Here is a 22,477-nt window from a genome sequence, read left to right as displayed (position 1 = left end):
TCTCCTGACTTATTACTGATATATGTCATTATTTATTTATTCATTCACTCATCCATAAGTATTTGGTTAAGTTTTGAAACTTGTGCAGGGGCGGGTCTAGGAATTTTTTGGGGGGACAAACCAGGCACAGTAATAAACATCACTTGCAGGGATAATCTGCCTGGTTGCAACTGCTGCAAGGTTCAGCAGGAACCTACCACCATGCCACTCTTTCAGGGAGTGGCACCTGGGGTTTTTGGGGAGTGGCCAGCCCCATCCCAGAGAAGTTGAAGACTAGAGTGAGGGCAATAAATTAGAAAACAATAATAATGCACACACAGAAAAGGATAGACAATGAAAGGAATTTTAATCACTGATACACAACTTAAATTGACCTTTGAATTTTTATGATTTTCCATCAAAATCTGTACATGAGGGGTAGACATTATATGTATCAAGGAGAGGTGAGCCAGAAGGACAAATGGCTGTAGGGCTTTGTTGAAAGCTTGTGCCCCCCAGCATGTCCGAGTTTGCAAATGCTTCAAATCCATAAGTGGGATAAGGAGGCAGATGCTCTTCATCAGGCCCCTGTAATGCAGGAAGGATGACGATGGGGAACTTGACCTCTGGGTCTGAAGCATACTTGACATCTAGATAGACCTGTTTTGAAGGAATAGTTAGTGCTTATTATGACAATCTCGCAGTCCTGTTGATAACAGATGTAGAAATACATCGTTTTTGTAAGACAAATACGCACCCTGAGCCTGTACACTGCTTTGATGATATTGCAGTTTAAGATGGAAACACACATGTTGGGAGGGATGGTAATGATCCTCCTGACAGTCAGACATGTAGAACAGGGGGATGGTAGCCACCTCTTTCAAGATGTCTTTGGTTTCAACTTTCCTCTTACCCTTCGCAAAGTCACTGTTTTTGTTATACATACAGTACTTAGGCTTAATGTCACAGGATGATTTGTTCTGAATGGAGGCCACAACCTTTATGCCTTCCCCTAAACAAGCAGTGCAGTACTTTATACACAACAGTGGTAATTATGGCACTTATGGCAGTTCTTCTGCTTATATGGAAGTTACATATCAATATTACACCATAAAGCTGTTTACACTACTATTTATACTGCTATGAAACAGCGAAAAGGTACAAGCTGTTTCTGCAAATTATGCTACAGTATTTAACACTGAAGTAACATTTTTAATACAGTTATCACACGAGCTAAAACAGAATCTCACTGCACAAAATAACACATTTCTTTTGCAAAATGCTCATACACTAAGAAAACCATAACAAATTGCAACAAATGCAAATGTTTCCCTCAAACAACACAACTTGTGGTTGTTGACTTTTTCAGTCAGTCACTACACAATAGACAACAAAATACAAACTAAATCTATCAATATCCCAATATGCCATGATGGTTTCACTACAGAAACCCTGCTGCCCTCTGCACATTACTTAATTACCGTAAAAAAGAGATTTCCCACAAAAAAGTTTCTTGATTTACTCATGTGCACGTCTCCCTGCATCCATCTGTCTTTGACATGCTACAGTGAGCTTTTAGACTGGACCAATTCAGACACTCAGTATGGCACAGCATTTGTACTGTATGTTTTCTTAAATGAGAAAAGAAAAGCAAAAATCAGAAACACTTTTTTCTGTACGGCATGAGATTTCATTCTTTTTTTCAATAATGTTCAAACACAGAAAAGCTCAAAACTGTAAAAACTAATGTGAAAATACAGAAAAATAAAAAGAAACCAAATTAAAATTATGGCTGGAAATATCCCAAAAAAGAAACATGAAATACTTCTTTCCCGTCATCTCTGATCCAGACTTGTAAACAGCAACACAGAGGAGGAGTCTTTTGTAGATGGATAAGGATTTATCACTGATTAGAAAATTTTGCTTAGGGTTGCACTCAGCTGGGAACATCTTCTTTTCTTTACACAGTTAAAATAACCAAGTTTTGGGTCACTGAATGTTAACCGTTTTGTAAAAATAAAGTAAAATGTAAAAACTGTGTGAAAGCAATGGAAAACTGCAAAGTGTTCACTTTGCAAGGAAAGACTTTTGATGTGCTAAGAAGTTGATGATGAAGATCAAGTGGATCCCAGTTAAATTAAGAACATCTTAGCAATTGAGAAAAACTGTAATAAGCATTTTAAAGCTACTTTATAGTTGCTGATCAGCAGTTTCTTCAGGCACAAGTAGCAATTAAGGAACAATGACAAATGCTAAAATGAAGTCAAAATCAAAAGGTAACAGTGTCTGCAAACTGACTTAGCAATGTCAATCCAACATTATCAAACTAAGCTTAGCTAACATGCTTACATTGACCCCAATAAGCTGCTGATCATATCAGACCAAGTAGTAGCAAAAAGGCCAGGAGTGCACTGGAAATTCAACTTTCCATTTGTAAGACAACATACAATTTTTTTCTTTTAGACTTCTTTCAGAGTCTATAAAGTCTAGCTCTAAATTTAAACCCTGGCCAATAACTTTTTAATTTACATTTTTGTCATTGTGTGTTTGGTAGTTGAGATCTCTGCAACTTAGAGAACACGTTTGTCTTATGTCTTAAGTAACTATTCCTACGTGTCTCATTTGTTGGCTGTAGACCATAAATATTTCCATGAGCAAAGGTACTTTGAGCAGCAAGTTGTTTTACTGCTGTACATCACACATGATCTATATTCACCTCTTTGAAATCCTGTTCTTGTGCAATATTTACAACCATGGCAACTGTTCCTGATGTAAGGAACTTCATTTTCTTAACAGTGATACTGTGCTGAGGGGTCTGACAAGTAATGTTAAATGTAGTTAGAGATACTGTTATTTTTAAATAGTGCAGCAACATCAAAGACAAGGAGAAAACATCTCCTGTTACAGTCTTGATTATAACGAGTGAATGAATGAATAAGTGAGTTTTTGTATGTATATATACAAGTGTGTGTGCGTGTGTGTGTATACCAACAGTGATAGATAATTTCCTTTGTGAAGATGCGTGAGCTGTGTCTTAGCCTTGCTGGAAGGAAGATGGTTGGTCTTTGTAAGATGTGAGAGCACAATGTACAAAACCGACTGGATGAGTTTTGATTATACTGTCTATATTTGATAATGATTAAGTCCCAAGATGAACTATACTAACATGAAATAAAAATTAAAGGTTGTCTATGTTGTAAAAGAATCTTGTTTGTAATTAAAGTTAAATATGCTTCTATTTAAAGACACTGGTAAAAACATAATGAATCAGTTTAAAGTTGAAATAAAAAAAACAAAACAAAACAAAACATACTGTGCAGGGCTCTGAAAGCTGAATGGGGAGACATAGCCTCCAGGGCCAACAACATTATTGCCTGAAAAACAATAAGGGGCTATTCACCACTAATGATAGTAGGACTTGTAAAGCAGACCATAAATGGATAGATTAGAAGCTCAGTGAGCTTTCTGGTTAGTTCATTGGCCTGAGAAAAGATTGATTAAACAAACTGTTCCTTTTATAACATTGTGTATCTTAGGTCAGTGTCTTGACTTTTCCTAACCCTGCTATATGTATATTTGTTTAAAGCCCCGATTTATAAAATTTACCAGTGAAAATGAAAAAAAATGAACACACAAGAAAACAAACCTGTCTTTTATTCTCTATGTGAAGATACACTTAATATGATGATAAACAATATTGCAAATGAGACAAAAACTGTGTTTTGTTTTTTTTGTTCTTTCGGCTTATCCTGTGAGTCCAGGGTCGCCACAGCAGATCATTTGTACGCACGTTGATTTGACACAGTTTGTATGCCGTGTGCCCTTCCTGACGCAGCCCAGGCTAAAAGTGTTTAACAGATTTAAAAATGAAAAGCGCTGAAACGAGACATGCAATTGTATCAATAGAGGTTAAAACAAACACTGGAAAACAGCTTATCATAGCGTTTTAAAAAGTGCCTCATCAGCAAAATGTACTGATTACAGTCTGATTAGCATAGTTACCCTGGCCTTCCACAATAAGAAATTGCTTGATTTTTAAGTACTTCTCTTAGTATGTTACAGTTGTTTGCCCAAAATGTTCAGTCCTTCTGCTTTTCCTTTCAGCTTTACACGAGTGAATCTGTTTTGCATTCTTTTGCCAGTTCTAATGTAATCTGTCCTGTAATGTGATCACCACTGGTAAAATATTGCTTTGGTTTATGGGACAGTAGCCATGCCTGCTACTCTCAGGTGGGACAGTAAGGACAGAGTTTATTTGAGAGGTGTGTCATTGCATGCAAATAGCACAGGACTTCAACGAATCATGCTCACTGGCTAGATCCCGATAGGTAAATGCTAAACATGTGAGCTCTAAGACTATAAAAGGTCACTGTGTGGAAAGATAATGGAGTATTGTAAACACGTTTCTCCCACAAGCCAACACAGTGGTTAAACAACAGCATGCAATGAATTAGCTCATTTGTACAGTCGCTGTGTGCTTCTACATCATAGGTTACCTTGCGTGGTTGTGTCTAACGCGTCCACAGTTGGGTAGATAGATAGATTAAATGTCCAACTAGTTTATTTCTAAATGTATGGTGCACAAAAAAAACAATGTGAATAATGATACCTGTTTTATTTAGTCTTAGTGGTCTTTTTGTATTTCAAACGTTTGAATCAGATAATAAAACTTTAAACTAAAGCCAGTAAAGAGTTAGATGTGTAAAGTTGCTCTCAGCTATTAACAACCAAAAAAAGTCTGTTATCTGGAGATACATACGGGGCTCATTTAGAGGGACTGCTATCTGAATAGCAAAAAAGAAGCGGGTTTCCAGCAGGAAATTAAGCTGATGGTGTTCGCAATGATACATAATTAGGCTAAAAAGAATTAATTTAGTTTACACAGTAGTTGTACTGTTTTCTCTGCTGAAGGGAGCAAAAAGTAATTTGGTGCACATTACTGAATCAGTTCAACCGAGCATTCAGTTCATGGCAGGTCTTTGCCATCATCATCATCATCATCATCATCATCATAATCATCATCATCATTATCCATGTCATCCCAATTTAGGGCACGTTTGCCCTACTGTGCCCAGACTTAGTCAAATTAAAGAGTGAAATACTTTTCTGTGCAGTTTACTTAAAAAAGTACAATAATGACAATCAGTGACACTTACATTAAAAGACGGGATGCAATTTAAGAAAATAAAATAACAAACATACTTATAAGAATACGGCCAAATTGCCTTTCTCCTTAAATTTACAGATAATCTAGGATTAGGATTTTAGGTAGGCCCTTTAATAATATTTATTTCTTGTCTTTTTTTATCCAAAGTAATTTACAAATTATTCTCAAAGCAAGGAAAATAGTCTTTTACTATTACTTTAATATACTCGTGTAGATGCAATCACATATAAAATATAAATGACTTTTCTTGTACGGAGAACACATTTTTTTGCTTTTACGTGTGATGCTGACAAAGCTGACAAAATCAGGTTTAAGCAGAATGACAATTTGCAGCTTCAATGCCAAATTAGTGTTAGAAATTGTATTTACATTATTGAGCATAAAATAATGAAACAAAGCAAGTGAGTACATGAAAAACATTTGCAAATATTGCAGTAACTGCCAGTTTAGAAACTAGAAGCTTACAAAATAAGGAACATAAAAATATAAATAAAGTTACATCTAATGTTCAGTGTCAAATATCCTCCTTGGTCGGGTGAGACTGACGCAAGTAATAACACAGTGATAATAGAATTGATGAGTGTGCACGGGATTGTCACAGAGGAGGAGATATAACACTGTATGTCAAGGAAAGCCCTTAAATACCATTTGAACATTCAGGATGCTCCAGTTAGAGCAGATGAGGCCCACAGGCCACAGAATGGTGAGGATTGTGTCAGTGTGCATGTGTGATGGTCTGTCCAGTCACTGACAGTGTTTGATAGCCATCGTCTTATTGTTATTGTTGTTTCAGAAGAAGCAAATTATTTTTCTTTTCATGTGGAGGACAAAGACATACACTCTTTGGGATGTGGTTATTTTTTGTGTCATTTTATAATCTTCATTAACATGCTTATTTCATTATACAGATAATTATACGGATGGATGAATACAATACCAAGGATATTCTCTGCACTGAATATCATTGTGATAGGACCCCGGGCACACCACAAGAAGCACATTGTTAAGTGGTTAAAGCCTGAGTAGAGAATCAGTGGCAGAGGCGCACTAGAACAACAATAGACACGATGCAAATGATGAATATTTACATTTAATCTGATTATTTCTTATGTCATCAAATAACTTCTTAAACAGAAAGTATAGGAAACAGTAATAAGGCCACAGATGCAGTGCAGGTCACCCCTACAGATTATAAGCCAACAATTGTTTGAGTTTACTTGTCTGGATCCAGCCAGTAAGGAAGATTAACAAAAGTGTCTTCCATACTAAATACAAATTGTTTACAATTTATACAGTTTATGAATCGTTATAGTATATTGATATTAGGTTTTTACAGTTGTTTTCAAGGAATCAGCATTTTTTTACCCATTAATCTATTAGACAAATTACACAAACAGCAATGACCATTAATCAAACTGTTACTGTAGGATTTTACCTCTGCATGCAATACAGAATGATCACAGGTTCCCCATTTTTAATGTGGTAAACCACAGATTGCCACAATGATTAATGATTAATGTTTAATCATGGATTTGCTAGAATCAGTTATAGACTAATGTGACAAAAATGAATGAAATTCTGAGACTCAAGCTCTTCATTCCTTGTATTTTCTTCTAGGCAGGTGCCTCTAGATGGCACTCTGATGACAACATAGGCCTTTGTTTTTTTTCTATATTTGAATGTAACAAGTCAAAAGAGTTTGCACAACTTTATGTATGTTATCTATAAATAAGTGTGATATAATTGTTGGGTTCATTATTCATAATTAAATTAACCCTGATGTCCTGACCTGAGGCCGAATATCATTACTTACTGTACTTCATCATTTGCTCTCAGCTCGAAAATCTATGTTTGAATAGGAAAATCACAAATTATATTTTCCTCTGAATGGGGTGTTTTAGCTAGTGAAAAGACAGATTGTCTCCACAGAACATTTTTATTTTATTTTATTGGTGTGTCACTTGCTAAAAGACTTTGGCACCTCATTTTCATATTTCAAAACAAAAAAAAATTTGGTGTGAAATAGACTAGATGAAGGTTTAGACACCAAATTCATCCTGAATAAGTGCAACAGTGTGTCTGGTATTGTTGAATTCTATCTGTGCTGTGATTTTTAGCCCATCTTGCTTTCAGCACTTTGTGCACTGAGATGAGCAAAGACAACAGTTTACTGTTTGCTTTAAACAGAAATGGGTTTAGTCTGTGTTTCGGGATTGGGGTGGCACTCAGAGATACCTGCGCCCACCAGCATACAGTGGAAGTGAATGGGATTTCAATGTCAGCTGCAGCATCTTTTTAGTAGAAAGTGGTTCCTTCAGTGCAGTTTGAGGATTATCCAGAGAATCATGAACCTTGTTTCTGTAAAGACGTTTCAAAATTAAACTGGTGGTAATTATATTATTGGAAGTTATTTGATGTGACATTTCAAACCACTAGATGGCACTAAATAGTCTATTTTGATGATCTCCCTGTATCATACAGTGTATAGAACTTACTCACAACATAGCTTGTTATTACAGAGCAATGTGGTGTTTCCCTAAGCCACAAATCAATCATTTCCAAACTACTCACAGAATAGGTTGCACAGTGGCATTTTAAACATAATGTTGTGTTATGCTTTAATAAAAAGTAGTTTAACTGCACTTTGATTTATTGTACACAATGCAGCCATAAAAGGCCGATAATGACCTATTAAGACTGACAGTGCAAGGCATATAAAAAACCCTGGTATGAGTTTTCTCGAGCACATATCTTTTCATATCTGCTGTCTTGCTCTGTTCGAGAAGGGAATAGACCTGCCAGCAGGCTGGAGTGTAATGAAACACAACATATTGTAAAAATGACTTGTCAGGCATTATGTTGGGGCTGTTACAGACATATCTAGGCTATAATATTATCTCCATAACTATGGAGGTATATAATAATAAACATGCCCTTTGGTCATGTGTATGTACTGTATGTTGAAACATATTAATTCAAAGGCAGTCAACATAGGCTAGGGATTTGATAATTACTAAAACACATAAACAATTGCTCACAGGAGCCCAGCAGTCACATGGAATAAATATCCTAGCTGTCTGCAGCAAAGCCATTCTCATGTTGGAAAATGTGGCTAATGCATAATCTATCATATGAGAGCAATGAACAAACTAAAATAATATGTTGAATGATAATAGTTTTTTATCTCTTAAGAGAAAAAAGTAGAGTACTTGAACATCTGGAGGTATGTTCGGGTATGTGCAAAACTGATTTCCAGTGCATTCTTTCTCTTTTTTAAATGTAGTTATTAGTTACATAAAGAGTCTTAGCAACCCAAAGTGTCAAAGGATCTACCAGTTGAACATAATTATGTGTGTGTGTGTGTGTGTGCGTGTGTGTGTGTGTGTCTATGTGTCTTTCTGGTTTGGTGCACTTGCACACAACACCCTTTATAATAGACTCTGACTTTAGCTGTTCTGTTACGAGCACCTATCAGGTTTTAGTTGAGCTCATGGTGCCTGTCAACACAGTAAACTACCCAAACACAGTATCAAGACTATATACACACATACAATCACACACACATCTATCGCTCCATCAATCTCGTTATCTCAGTGATATCACATCTCATTGTTAATTGGATCATCCAGATGGCAGCAGTTGGTATCAAGAACTGGTGGAGTCACTAGACAACAACTTTATTTTTGTCTTATTCACTTTTTTATTTAGCTTAGTTTGACTCCATTCTAAATGCATCTTAACAGACTTGGATACATGAGGTTGTTCACTTAGTATCTCTATAACAGCTATCCTCGGCTCCCATTTTGAGGCAGCAGGTATCCTGCATGTTACATTCATCATCAAATTCCTAGTATACTTGACAATGTTTTATGTGACTTCAAATTACTTAGTTTGTTTTTTAATTAGTTTGTTTTCCTGTCATGTCACCCCTTTTATCAATCCTTGGTCTTTGTGTGCTGAATTCTGTGAATAATGGGTCACTCTGTTGTTTGTTGTACAGGAATAGAGTAGGCATTTCAGTCAGTCAGATCTAAATCCAAAGTGAAGTAAAAGAACCCAGAGGATAAGCCGTGTTATTGATCTGTAGTTTCTACACACCACCTCTCTCCTCTAGTTAATCCACAGGGTCAGATTTAATGACATTGAGGAGCTCCTCTGGCATTCGGCACCACTGCCATTTGCAATTTAGATGGGGAATGGGGGAGGGGGGGTTGGAATGATGCGGGAAAGGAGAGGGAGAACGGGAAAGGATGACTGAAGACAGCAGGAGGATGGGTGCCTTGCAGAAAAACAATTTTTTGGAGGGGAAACAGTGGGTGGATTTGAATACTGGTGGATTTGATACTTTAGTTTGTCTTTAGACTCTATCAATAGGTAAAATCTTTCAAAAAGAATACAATTTTATTATGCTCATATTTGTACAATATATTAGATCATATATTGTACAAATATGATCATAATACAATTGTATTCTTTGTGAAAGATTTTACCTAAATTTACCTTCAGGTAACTGTAAAAACAAAATAGTAAGTACAAAATCCAGATTTGGGTTCAACCCATTCAGTTTCTACCACACATAACAGTTAATGGAAATTGTGTCAATCTAGTCATTCGACTGTCAGATAGAATACGAACAAGGTGAAGAAAGGTGAAGTAAACAATATTCATTTAACCAAAATGTGCAAATACCTTAATGTCTCACTCATATGCAGAACAGAAGAACATTAAGTGATTATATACTTGTATTTGTTGTATTTAAATATTTAATTATTTAAAAGGAGAATGTTGAAAAGAAAGAGTTAACTATGTCAGATTTGTGCAGTTATGTTTTTTTTTTCTCCTTTTTGCCCTCCCCAAAAGAATTCCTGCGGCAAAACAGGAAGCCACAGAGGGAACAGTTGGCAACCCTAATCTTGTGCAGATCCTCTGATAGCTTTCTTCTCCACAAACAATGCCGGTCAGGGCTGAGGAGACTCTGGAAGGGTGTTGAAAGACCTGACAACCAGGCAGAGTTGAGCTCTTTGTCAGCCTCTGACTGATCAAAACTCAGATGTGTTCAAATGTTAGCGGGAAACGATGTTTAGTCACTTCAGAACACTCATGCGGCCCATTGTTTCACCTCCTCTAGTGGTTCTTTTTCTCCTTCTGTCCTTTTAGCACTTGGCGTGTTGCATGTGAAACTGATTTCAGTTTGTCTTTGCAAAAGCACTGGAGCAAATGTTAAGTGTCTTATAAGAACTGTGAGAGAGAGATTATTAGTCTGTCTGCATTTTTATCTCAGTAACAGTCTGTTCATCCAATTATTGTTACATATGAGTCAAAAATAGGATAAGACCTGTTTGGGGTTTCCTTAAAACTTGACCACACGATGAAGTCAGAGTGAAAGAATCCCATTTTAAAAGAGCAGAACAGTTTCTTCATTTGCGGTCAGACTTTAAAAGCTAATACTGCCACCATGATGTCATTACCACAGGACCAATACTACAGCTAATGAGTCAGGAGCAGTATGGAGTCTTTAAACGTAGCCTACAAATCAGTGCAAATGGACAAATCAGTCTCTGTCTGTGTCTCCCTCCCTGTGGTTAACACACAAACACCCCGACACACTAACATAAAATGGAGCTGCCAGCCCACATGCTATATTCATGTCTAAAGTTCATGTCTAAAGTAGTGCTCCATTTCAGAGTATAAGAGTTACCGCAGTAAAACAAAAGACGTGCTTTGTTCCATCGTCAGGCTTAATCCTCCCTCAGCAATTACCGTTCACCTTCCAAAGACCTCGTGGGGAACAGTGCAACACTCTTTCTTTTAAAGCAGGCAGTGAAGCATGAAGACACAGACTTTTTTTCAGCTGGCTATGGTGTAAGCTTTGAACAAACTGTTTTGATACTGCACCTCAGTTGGTGAAAGCAGCAGATATTATCTATGTAGAGCATAATGTTGTAGTCCAATATGGTTGACATAAAAAAAGGTCTGTATTTGACTATGATTGTGTAGCATTTAAAATGGGTGCCAGTAATGAATGGAATGACATGTAAGCAAAGAGAGATGTGCTGATGCACAGAGGGAAGTAGAGAAACTCCCACGGTTCATTAATACCTCGTTTTCCTGGCTTTATTGCTTTAGATGTAAGGAGAATGTTAAAAAAATTGTAATTAGCCAAGATTTTTGTAACATTAAGGCCACCATCATTGTGTATCATTTTAGGACGTCAACACTGATTAAGTATAACTCCTACTACTGTAACTGGTATTAACCAAAACACTGTATAAACTTAAATTTTCAGTTTCATTATTCCATTGCAAGTTATTACAATTCATCTTCAAATGGAAATGAATATATTTAGGCCTAAAAACATTCTTGGCAATCCACCTAATAGTTGTCCAGACATTTCACTGAAAATCAAAAAACCCAACTTTATTGTAGAGTTGCATGGAAACTCATTAGCATTCATCATTTTTTATAGCCTGTAAATGTAAATTAAGGTATGATATTTATTTACATTAGGTTGGTCATTTTTTTTTCTTCAAAATATAACATTTACTTCACTTGGCAGCAAAAATTTCCTTTACCGCCCTAAACAGCTATAGGTGAGTCTTTACGCGTGTTACCATACATACTGTGGCTCCTTCTATCACCAATCTGGTTTGCGGTCAGATTCCTGTTTCTTCCTGGCTGTAAGGTCAGTGAATCGATAAGGTAGAAAATCCTCATATAAGTGTAGACCATATAAAACTAGTGCTAGAAACATAAACACCTTGCCCTAAAATAACAGAATTATGGTTCAAAGTGCAGCTACTGTAGAATTGTGAAGTTGTCTGTTACCACTGGGTCAAATATTTGCCTGGAGCTGTTTGGCTTTTTCAAAACACATCTTCTAGCCAGTGATGAAGATCCTTGATATTAAATCCAGGCGATCTCCTCTCCAAACTCCACTTTATGAGTCAGTGAAGAAAGAGACACCATCACTCAAACCACTGAAGTCCTGCCTCTCACTCAACTTGTTCTCATTTTGTTTAAGAGGAATGCAGCATGTGGGGATTATGAGCCACTAAAACACAATAAAAGACTGGTTCTATTGAAAAACAAACAAACTATATTTTCAGAAACCTGCCTGTGATATAGTTTATATATCACCAGTCCCTGTCCACATGATGCATGTTTGGGACTGCTCTCCGATCCCGTCTCTCACCATACAGCCACTGTAGCGGCAGTTGTTTACATCAGGGCCAGTGGGAGGCTTCTAGACGCAAAGGGTCTGACAGTCTATCAGTGAAAGAGGGTAGTTAATGTGGGCACACAACCTCTGTCCTGACCTTGATGCAGGACCATCCATCATCTCAGCTTAGAAAAGGGATGAGGTTGAGAGGTGTATCCTGATGGAGGGCACTTTAACCCAGGTTAGAGTCACTACGTCCTGCCCAGTACACAGCTGACTTTCCAGATAGTATATTGTTTTTATAAACTTATGTTCAATATACAAACACATGTTTGTAAAGAGAAACGCACTAGCAACTTCAAAAAACTTAGAAGATAATATTTTAGGTTTACCCTGTTTTGTGCTGTTAATAGTAATTTTAATAGTTTTAGATGTGTATGGCAAAATTAAAGCTGTCCTATTAATTTTTTTTTGCCCTTTCAGCTCATCCTGTGAGCTCAGTGTCGCCATAGTGAATCATTGTCCGCATGTTGATTTGGCACAGTTTTTTTCCCAGATACCATTCCTGATGCAACCGTCCCCCATTTCTACTAGGCAACGAATGGGATGGCAATGGGCTGTTAGGGCCCAGAGACACTTCGACATATAGCTTTGACCAGGAATCAAACCACTGACGCTGTGGTTTGTGGAAGACTGCCTTAACAACTGAGCTACAGCCGCCCCCCACTGTGGATAAGAGCAATACATACTAATAAATGGACACACTGAGAATGAAAAGGTGAACGCAATGCAGAATGACTTTTATGAAATGTACTTATTCTTAAGAAAAGTTCAGCAAACCGTATCTAAAAAATTCTACGATCACATAAATGCTTGAGACTTGAGCTTTTAGCAAAAGTGATTTCCACTCTCTGCCTCTCTTGTCCTCCCTTAACCTGCCATGTATATGTTACAGTACTGTCAAGACAACTGACAAAACTAAATTTGTGCTCCCTTGCTAAGATTACAGCGTAACTAGCTGTACACACACACAGTGACATATTATCACGTCATAAAACTGTTTCCTACTTACACATTGAAGCTCAAATGTACACTTAGAAACTAGCACAATGGTGGTTTTTCACTTAAGTTCTTTCACTCACATGATGCTGTACTAAAATGGTAAAGCTGCAAACCTAAAAACTACAACAATGAGCTGAAAGACAGAAAGACAATGACTGCTGGGAGTCAGGTAAGAACTATCATACACATTATAAAGATGATATAAAAATGTTGACAATAGCAGCTTTAAAGTCTTTTTGGAAAACGTTTAGTCTGTTAAAATAAATGTTCTTTTTCTAGTATAGTATTACAGTTTCAAGGGATAAAATAAATTCTAGTAATGTTGCAACAGATGTTTTATATACAAATGTAGGAAATACTACATTTATACGGGGTGGCTGTAACTCAGTTGGTAAGGACCTAAGGGTCAGAGGCTCGGTAGCCAGTCCTGGGTAAGACACAAACCCCCAACAGCCCTTTCCAATCCCCAGCTGTGCAGTGCTGGTCCAAGCCCGGGAAATTGAGGAGGGTTGCATCAGGAAGGACATCCTGCGTAAAAACTGTGCGAAATCAACATGCGGACAATGATCCGCTGTGGCGACCCTGAACTCACGGGGTAAGCCAAAAAAAAAAAAAAAAAAAAAAATTGTACAGAATGTTTATTATTCTTTTTCTCTATAGACTGATATGAGTGGTCACCTGTTACATGTTTGTATGTGTGTGTGGAGTTATACGCCATCTGTGTCAAGGCAATTTGGCTTGTGCTCACTTTCTGACAACTTCAGATTGAAGGCTGGGTTTTAGGGTTTAGGCTAATATTAGGTTTAGTATTAGCGGTTAGAACTGTAGTTGTGAGGGTCAAGATTAGAATAAGGAGTCAATGTATTATGTCAGTGAATGTCCTTATAAAGATAGAAGTACAAATATGTGTGTTTCACCTGAAGATTGCCCACAGTACTGTCTGTTCTTTCACTTAAGCATTTTGTAATCATTTGGTGAAGTGTGGCTTGGGGTCATCTCAGTATTGCACACCAGACAGTGAGCTTTATGCTGGCAGCATAAGACGTGTTGTTTCTTCTTCACACACACATACACACACGCGCACACACACACACACACACCCATCCAATACCCACTCTCACATTTTGTTTTTTGGGTCGCACTCATCTGCAGCCTTATTACCCAGAGTCCTCTGCGGTAGCCCGCCCGGCGCTCCGCTGCTGGAGTGTTCTGTTAGTCACATCAGCACCCAGCGCACGCTCAACCCAGCTCAGATCATCAGGAATTTCACCGATGGAAAACCTGCTCAGAATTCAGAAAAAGGCTGTGCATACATCTAATTGTGATCAAGTTTTGCACTCCGCTCTTGCTCTTTTTATCTGCTTAGTCACAGGATTAAATGCTGTTTCATCTCAAGAGTATAATTAACCAAAGAAATTAAACCTACAGTCTCTTTGCATTCTCAATACAGGATGGCTGTATTTTCTGCCCTCTTAGGTACATTCCAAAGTCTCCAATGTGTAACACTATTTCAATCCTCAATTCGGTCTTTTAGCAGTGATTACATAGCTACAGAGCTCATACTGTACCTGCATCATTATCATTAACATCATATCTTATTTTATGTATAGTGGCCATTACTGCATACAACTCAGTCATTAAAATAAAGTTATATTATCTGCATGGTTTCTGAACAGCTGTCGAGCAGAAATGCCAGAGGCTCCTTTAGTGATAAACCATTTAACAGCTGCATAATTGCTGTATTAATCTGCATCATAGTGTGTTAAATTGTCTTGCAGAAGTTTGTTTTCTTGTGTCTTTCTTTATTAGGGCAAATGAAATCCTGCCTGTAAACACTCTATGACCAGGTTTTTTTTGTTTTTGTTTGTTTTGTTTTTTTTGTATCCAAGAATTTGCAGCTTTTGGCCAAATTGGAAACAAATGTTGTGGTATCAGGGCCAGATGACATTGCTTCTTATTATTCAAAACTTTCAACACCACTATAGAGACTGACCAAATGATTTTTGATCATATTTGAGTCAAAATAATTGAAATGCTTTATTAAAAGGCTGACATTTGATCATTTCTGCAGCACAGCACTGCATCTATAAAATACATAGTATGCCTTCTTAAATCAAAGTTAAAGTTAAACATATCTTTGTTGACTGATTCCCTCCAAAGAACTGACAGGCTATTTAGCAAACAGGCATTAATCTGTTGAGTCAACTGGCATCAGAACAGAAGAGTAGGCACAGCAGGGTTCATATTTTCAGGATTGCTTAACTTTGGGTGTCTGGTAAATCAGCGAGATATAGAATGTTACTAGACATGCTTATTAGGGTGTTTTATGTTTTGCTTTCCTGTTGCATCAGCAGTTCAAAGCAACATTTTTTCCTTGAAATCCAAGTTTGTTTCACAGCCTGTATACTCATGTGGCTGCTCTATTTCCATGTCGAGTCCTGTTAGATAAACTGTGTAACCAGTTTGTAGGTTGCCTCTGTTTACGCTCCTAATCAAATAACGCCTAGAGGCAAGATGTTTGTATAGGCCATATTGGTAATGCCATTGTGCTCATGGAAGCAGTTTTTAACTTTTTTAGCTGGTAGAGTGGGATTTGTAACTTTTTCCAAACCCCTGGTTGGGACACCGTCTTCATCAGCAGAGAGGAGGGGGAGGAGGCAACAGCAACTGTTGTTTGGAGCAGGCAGTTTCAAGACGCCCCTGGACCAGCAGAGACTATGACCAGATTTATATCTCCTCTGCATAAGCTTTCCATGCATACATATGTACTGGAGATGGGAGTCTGTACTGCATGCAATGCATCTGTGTGTGTGTGTGTGTGTGTGTGCTTGTGTGTGTGTGTGTGTGTGTGTGTGTGTGTCTGCGTGCGCATGCGTGCGTGCGTGTGTACAGTATGTGAACAAGTTGAAGCCGTATGGACGATAAGGTGGAATTAAGATCTCACAGGTGCAGAGGATACCTACATCTGCTGCGTAAACTAGAAGAACATCTTTACTCACATTCTGCATGTCACTCAGCTCAACACCTGTTGACAGTCCACCACCGTAGGCCCATATTGATCCTTTGCTGTATTTACTGAAACTGAACATTATAAAGGAAATAAGTGAAGTAAAATATGAGCAAACCAAGAATTGTCACTATATATCCTACTCTCCTCTTTATCAAACCAAATTGAACAGTGATATGTCCTTAGTTCTGAATCTAGCAAGTGTTCATTTGAAAACACTAACACAGTGTGACAAGGTGTACTATTGTTCGTGCTAACTTATTTACTGAGGCACAAGCTTTTGTAAACTTCAGTGCCAATTAATCTCAAGAACCTCTTTTGTGTGAGAGCTTAATCGTTTGCTAATTAGCGTTCTTGCTAACAGACACTCTCAGTGGAAATATACGATTACATAGCCCATCGACAGACTCAGTAAACAAAGGCTGTTTGCCAGAATACCAAAGCAGTTGTAAAGCTGGAGAGGGGCAAATCCCTTATTTGTTTGTGCATGTGTGCACCCTGCTGTATGGGAATATGTGCAACTGAGTGAAAGAGAAAGTGAGATAAAGAAAGAAAACAAAGAGTTTGACTGCACCGATGGCATGTTAACCTTAAGTAAACATGTTGGCTTGTTTATTGGTGACAGCAGTGGGAGTCCAATGGCTAGACAGCTTGGAATAGGCGACCTCCACAGATGGCTTAGTGCTGCAAGAGGCGTAGAACGTGGTGGGTGGACTGAGCAGACTGAAAGAAGCAGGAGGGAGAGAAAATGTGAGGATGGGGGCCGTGGTGCAAAAGGATTGATGTTTGACCCTATGTGACAGATGTGAATACAATTGTTTACAAAATGTTGGCATTCCTTGATAAATACCATATTTTTTTTATTTCTTTTTTGTTAAAGAATTGCAAACACAGCCTTTGTAATATACAAAACATCAAACCCAATATTTTAACCAAATGTGTGGTTACTTTTTATATCTTAATTTAAAAAAAAATTAAAACATAAAAGAACACATTAAGGTTGCACTCAACGCTGGCTGTCTAAATTGGACTTTTATTAAATTTGCAAAAAGATCAAGTAAGAATATAAGGAGTATCTGAGAAACTCAAGAAAAGTGTTTTTTTGAAGAGAGTAATATATATATATATATATATATATATATATATATATATATATATATATATATATATATATATATATATACTTGTTAGAACATGGATCAGGCTATATATTTCTGTCCGAACCCGACCCAAGCCCAACGCATTGTATTTTATGTCTGAACTTTACATAATCAAACCCAGCTCAAACTCAGGCATGGTTTATATATTTCTGTCCAATCCCAACCTAAACCCTGTAGGGCTCAGGTTCAGGTATCAGGTATGGTTTGAAAGTCAAAAGAGGCCATCTACATGCGTGTCAGACACTATTGTCTGCAGTGCAGGAGCACCACAGGGGACAGTTCTGTCTCCATTCCTCTTTACCTTGTACACCTGGGACTTGGACTAGATACAATTTAGTGCCCTGCAATCTTCAGAAGTTCTCAGATGACTGTGTTGTTCTACAATGTATTTAGGGTGGAGTACCAGGATGTAGTGGACGGCTCTGTGGATGGGTGAATCATTTCCAGGCTTGACATCAGCAAAACACCAGAGCTAAGTGGACTTCCAAGGAGTAACTAGTAATAAAACCCGCTCTCCATCCCTGGCAAGGAGGTGGAGGTTGTAAAAGGCTTGAAGTGCCTAGGAGTCCACTTTGACAATAATTTGGACTGGACCAAAACCTTTGCAATGAAAACCACCACCAGCTGTCTTTTTTCTGGAGGCACAGGTCTTTCCACTTCTGCAACACTGTGCTGTGGATGTATTTATCTGTGGTGGCCAGTGCCATTTTCTCTGCGGTGCTCTGCTTGGTCAGTAAAATAAATAAACAAATTAATAAGGGGGTGTCCTGGGGATGGAACTGGCTGAGAGGAGGATGTTGTCCAAACACTTCCTAATCTTGGGCAATACCTCCCACCTGCTCCACAGTGTGCTAGCTTGAAGGAAAAGCATTTTTATCCAAAGACTGATTATGGCCAAGAGCTCCATAACACTTGGTTTATCTATTGTTGCAGATGGACATCAAATGTATTTTTTTTTTATTGCAGTGACAGCAAGGTGATGTAGTGGTTAGCACTGCTGCCTTGCAGCTAGAAGGTCCTAAGTTCCATGTTCTCCGTGTGCTTGCTTAGGTTTCCTCCCACAGTCCAAGGACATGCATGTTAGGTTAATTTATGACTCTAAATTGTGAATAGCTGTCTGTCTGTGTGTGTCTCTCGGTGTTGGCCCTGACTTATACTGGCGGCCTATCCAGGGTGTACCCCACCTATCGGCCAATAAAAGCTGGGATAGGCTTCAGCCCCTACCACCCTGAATATAATAAATGGTTGCAGATAATGGATGATGTTAGGGCGTTTCTTTCCCTCTTTTATTCCATTTGAGCAGACAGCAGCTGTAACAAGGCAAAAATAATTTCTCTCTGGGGTTAATACATTTATTTAAATCTTGCATAAATTTTGCTCCAGATATGGTAACATGCTGTTAACCAAAATTTGGCAACAGGGTTTTGTCTTATTACTGGACAATGTGTGAGTAAGAAGGTAAGAGAAAACTAGGGGGCAGAAAAGATATTAGGGAATGTGTGAATGGAGAGGACAAGTTAATTTAGAGAATACAGCTCTGAATTCACTAGAAGCAAAGTGTACATTATTTCAACTATCTACCTGTCCGTCTTACATTTCTTCTCCTTTGTTTGTGTCACTCCCTCCCTGTTATCACAGCCTGTCTTTTTGGTGGTGCCCTTCACTTTCAGCAGTGGCAGTAACGATCATGATGGATCTTTGAGTTCGTTTGAACATGACAGTATTATAATATATCACCCTTGTTCAGATTTCTACATACCACAACCTGTTAATGTCTATATTCTGTCTTTCTGTCTCTCTGTCTTCCCCATCCTTTCTCACCCCCTCCTCCATCCTCTGGAACGCATGGTTATCACCTGTGAGTGGTTGTCATGGTGATCGACCCCGAGGGATTCATCCCAAAACCAAAAGTTCTGCTTGTCTGAAATAGAACCTCTGCCTCTCTCCAAGGAGAAGGGGGTTCATTTGGCACACGAGGGGAGGCAGAAGGAGAGAGAGATTTCAGTCAAGAGGAGAGGGATGAGAGTGAGGAGAAGAGAATAAGGCAGCGTGCATCCATTCCAACTGGGTCACATCGCGGGAGCATTGCGTAAGCATAAACACTGCTGCCCCTGTGCTATGCCCTTAGCACACACGCATTTGCACAAAGAGAGAGAGCTTACTACTGTCTGGGAATCAGCCGTTTTGTCTGTAGTGTTTTTCAGATCCTGAATGGCACCATGCTGTGGTCCTTCTCTTTTCTCTGGATCTTTTTGCCCAAGTGGATTTGCAATATGCAGCCTGCATGTTCACAGTGGCCAGACCGGACAGCAGCATGACGTAGCACCTCTTTGCTGATGCATATTCAAAAACAAGACAAGAGTATATTCCTACAGTCACCATGACCTTTAGATTTTGTTAACCAGGACTGTTTCTTTGATGCATTACACGTGCACCATCCATTCATCCAGTGTGTGAGGCCTTTAGGGGATTTCAGCTGTTGATTGTGTCAGTTACTCTATCAGGTCATCATTTACACTTAAGCATCACTAGATTTCCCGAACATTTCCTGTTGGTGGTGGAGCAGCTGCACAGTAGCAGAGCTACAAGCAGGAAGGCTGTGTGGCCATATCTTCCTGTTTAACCTCCCTATGCATGCTTAGTTTGTTCTGTACGGGCCATCTGTAGTGCCTGTCTGTCTCCCAGCGTGCTCTGTTCCACACGTCTGGATACCTTAACACCTATGTAAATAAACACCAATGCAAATGCAGCTCATATTTGCAAGAGTTGTTTGCGCAGTGCACTGCAAGCACGTCGGTAGAGGGTGTGATTGTCTATAAAAGGAACAGCCAAAGCCAGTTGTTTAAAATCCTAGCTGGACGGTTTCAAATCCCCCCCTTGCACTGAGAGAATAGAAGGAGGGAGTGCGGATGTGTGTGTGTGTGTGTGTGTGTGTGTGTGTGTGTGTGTGTGTGTGTGTGTGTGTGTCTGTCTGTCTGTCTGTCTGTCTGTCAGACTGTCTGCATGTCAGGAGAGCCTTTCCAATCAGGAAAGGGATTGGGAGACACAGACAGACAGTCTCCAGACAGACAGACAGGGAGAAGGACAGACAGACAAGGAAACAGAGGGGAAGACGGTGGAGCAGAGAGAGAGAGAGAGAGAGAGAGAGAGAGAGAGAGAGAGAGAGAGAGAGAGAGCGAGAGAGAAGGTGGAGCTACTCTGGGAGGGGCGTGGTCAATTACCTGTCACTCACTGGCGGTTGCCATAGCGAGTGGGCGGTCGTGAACAGCGGGACATCCAATGGGAGACGACGCTGGTTGTGTCACCATGGTGACGGGGCTGTGCCCAGGGAGGTTGTGATGGGTTGACAGGTGCGTGACAATCGGAGCTCTCTGCAAGCATGTACGCCAAAGGCAAGAGTAGCAACGTGCCGTCCGACAGCCAAGCCAGAGAAAAGTAAGTTTTATTTATGGGGGAGGAAACCGCGGCTGTGAGGGAAGTTCATGAGCGGCCGGGGGCAGTCACACACGGAGCTGCAGTAGGGGAGGGCACACGGCGCTCCACTCCAGCCTACATGGAGCTCTCTGCTCTGTTCTTGGCTTGAAAAGTTGACTGCTTCGTTTATTTGAGGAAAGATAAGACATTTAGACGGCGGATTTTTAAAAAGCTGTTATCAGACAAAGTAGGGCAGAATTTAACGCGTTGGTTGTTTTAGGTTTCAGTCTAAATCCAGCGACATCCTTCTTGTGATGTCTTGACAATTTCTCTGCTTGTTGTGCTTTTCACATAATTTCCAGGTGTTTCATCCTAAACAGTCTTTGTCATTTTGCGTGTGCGGAGCCTCCGTGTGTTTTACGCGTGTTGGTTCTAAGTAACATGCAGTTTTCTAAACTAGACATAGACGATCGTGTGTCGGCGGTGGAAGCGGCAACAAAGTCCGCGCATTTCACTGCTGGCACACAGCCGCTGTGTGTTCCGAGGTGTCGCTTCTCAGATATTTTGTTGTTGAATGTCATGCTCCACGAGTCCAGTCACCCCAAACAGGCCCACACAGTAATTGTAATAGTGTTTTTTTTAGTAGTTCATTTGGTTCTGTTTACATGTTGCTGATGTGTCAACAAGGACAGATTTGTGCGGTTTTTTTAAATGGAAAAGCTGTGCTGTGCGTTTCTGTGCATTGACAGGGTTCAGAGACTGAAAGAGTTTCACCCGAGAATGGAACCAATTGGGCTTTTTCTTTATCAGACACAAATAGTTTTTTCATTGTAGGAGTTTTGGACATGGACAGGAGAGTATTAATAGAATATCGATTTAGTAAAATGATTATAGGCTGCAAGGTTGTATTGGGAATTTACCTATAAATTCTTAAAATCCATGGGTTATTTGCAGTTTGGCACATTGTTTGTGTCACTTTTCAGCACTGCTGCCTTATCTGCTGTGTTGCATGCTATGTGAAAACCAATACTAAATTTGGATGTTTCTAAATGCACAGTTGATGACAGATCATTTGTGAGGGTGCTTTAAGGTGAAGCCCCTGGCCAGTTGCATTCAGCCAGTAAAACTGTGCCACTCAGGGTCAGATGGTCAGTGAGCAGGGATCGCAGATTAACACTCACTGGGAAGAGCGATGATACTGATGTTATGGCCTCGACTGTGAACAGACAAAATGTTTAGAGTCCTTTTGCCTGTCTGGTTAGGACCCCTACAGCTGATAAAAAGATTGGAATATGGAGAGGGGTATAATATAACATAACTATACAAAGATAAATTTATAGATCATGTCAATCTATTGTTTTTTATAGGCGATGCAACCTGTGTGAGATTATTTGTCGTGGGAATAAGTCCATAAAAGACAAGATTAATAATATCATTCCTCCTCACTCAGATCCTGCTACTCATTTATTGTTTCCTTTGAATCCAGTTCACTCTTGTTTGTTAACAGTGTGACTGAGTGTTCAGCTCCA

The 22,477-nt window shown here is 39.1% G+C and overlaps 1 protein-coding gene and 1 pseudogene across 2 annotated transcripts in view; one reads left to right on the top strand and one right to left on the bottom strand.

Annotated features, from left to right (window-relative positions):
• Positions 1-384: 384 nt before the first annotated feature.
• On the bottom strand, positions 385-20,915 carry LOC137136197 (arrestin domain-containing protein 3-like; annotated as a pseudogene).
• ssbp2a (single stranded DNA binding protein 2a) overlaps positions 20,521-22,477 on the top strand; it is a 47,698-nt gene continuing 45,741 nt past the window's right edge. The window contains exon 1 of one of the 2 annotated variants that reach the window (XM_067520399.1): positions 20,521-20,969. In XM_067520399.1, the coding sequence (XP_067376500.1) occupies positions 20,914-20,969 (56 nt within the window). In that variant the 5' untranslated portion in view covers positions 20,521-20,913. The remainder of the gene's footprint in view (positions 20,970-22,477) is intronic. The other variant, XM_067520400.1, reaches the window with a different exon arrangement.

This window comes from Channa argus, chromosome 11 (genome assembly GCF_033026475.1).
Source record: "Channa argus isolate prfri chromosome 11, Channa argus male v1.0, whole genome shotgun sequence".
Lineage (NCBI taxonomy): Eukaryota > Metazoa > Chordata > Actinopteri > Anabantiformes > Channidae > Channa > Channa argus.
The sequence above is the reverse complement of the archived record's forward strand: the minus strand, read 5'-3'. Positions and strand labels throughout refer to the sequence as shown.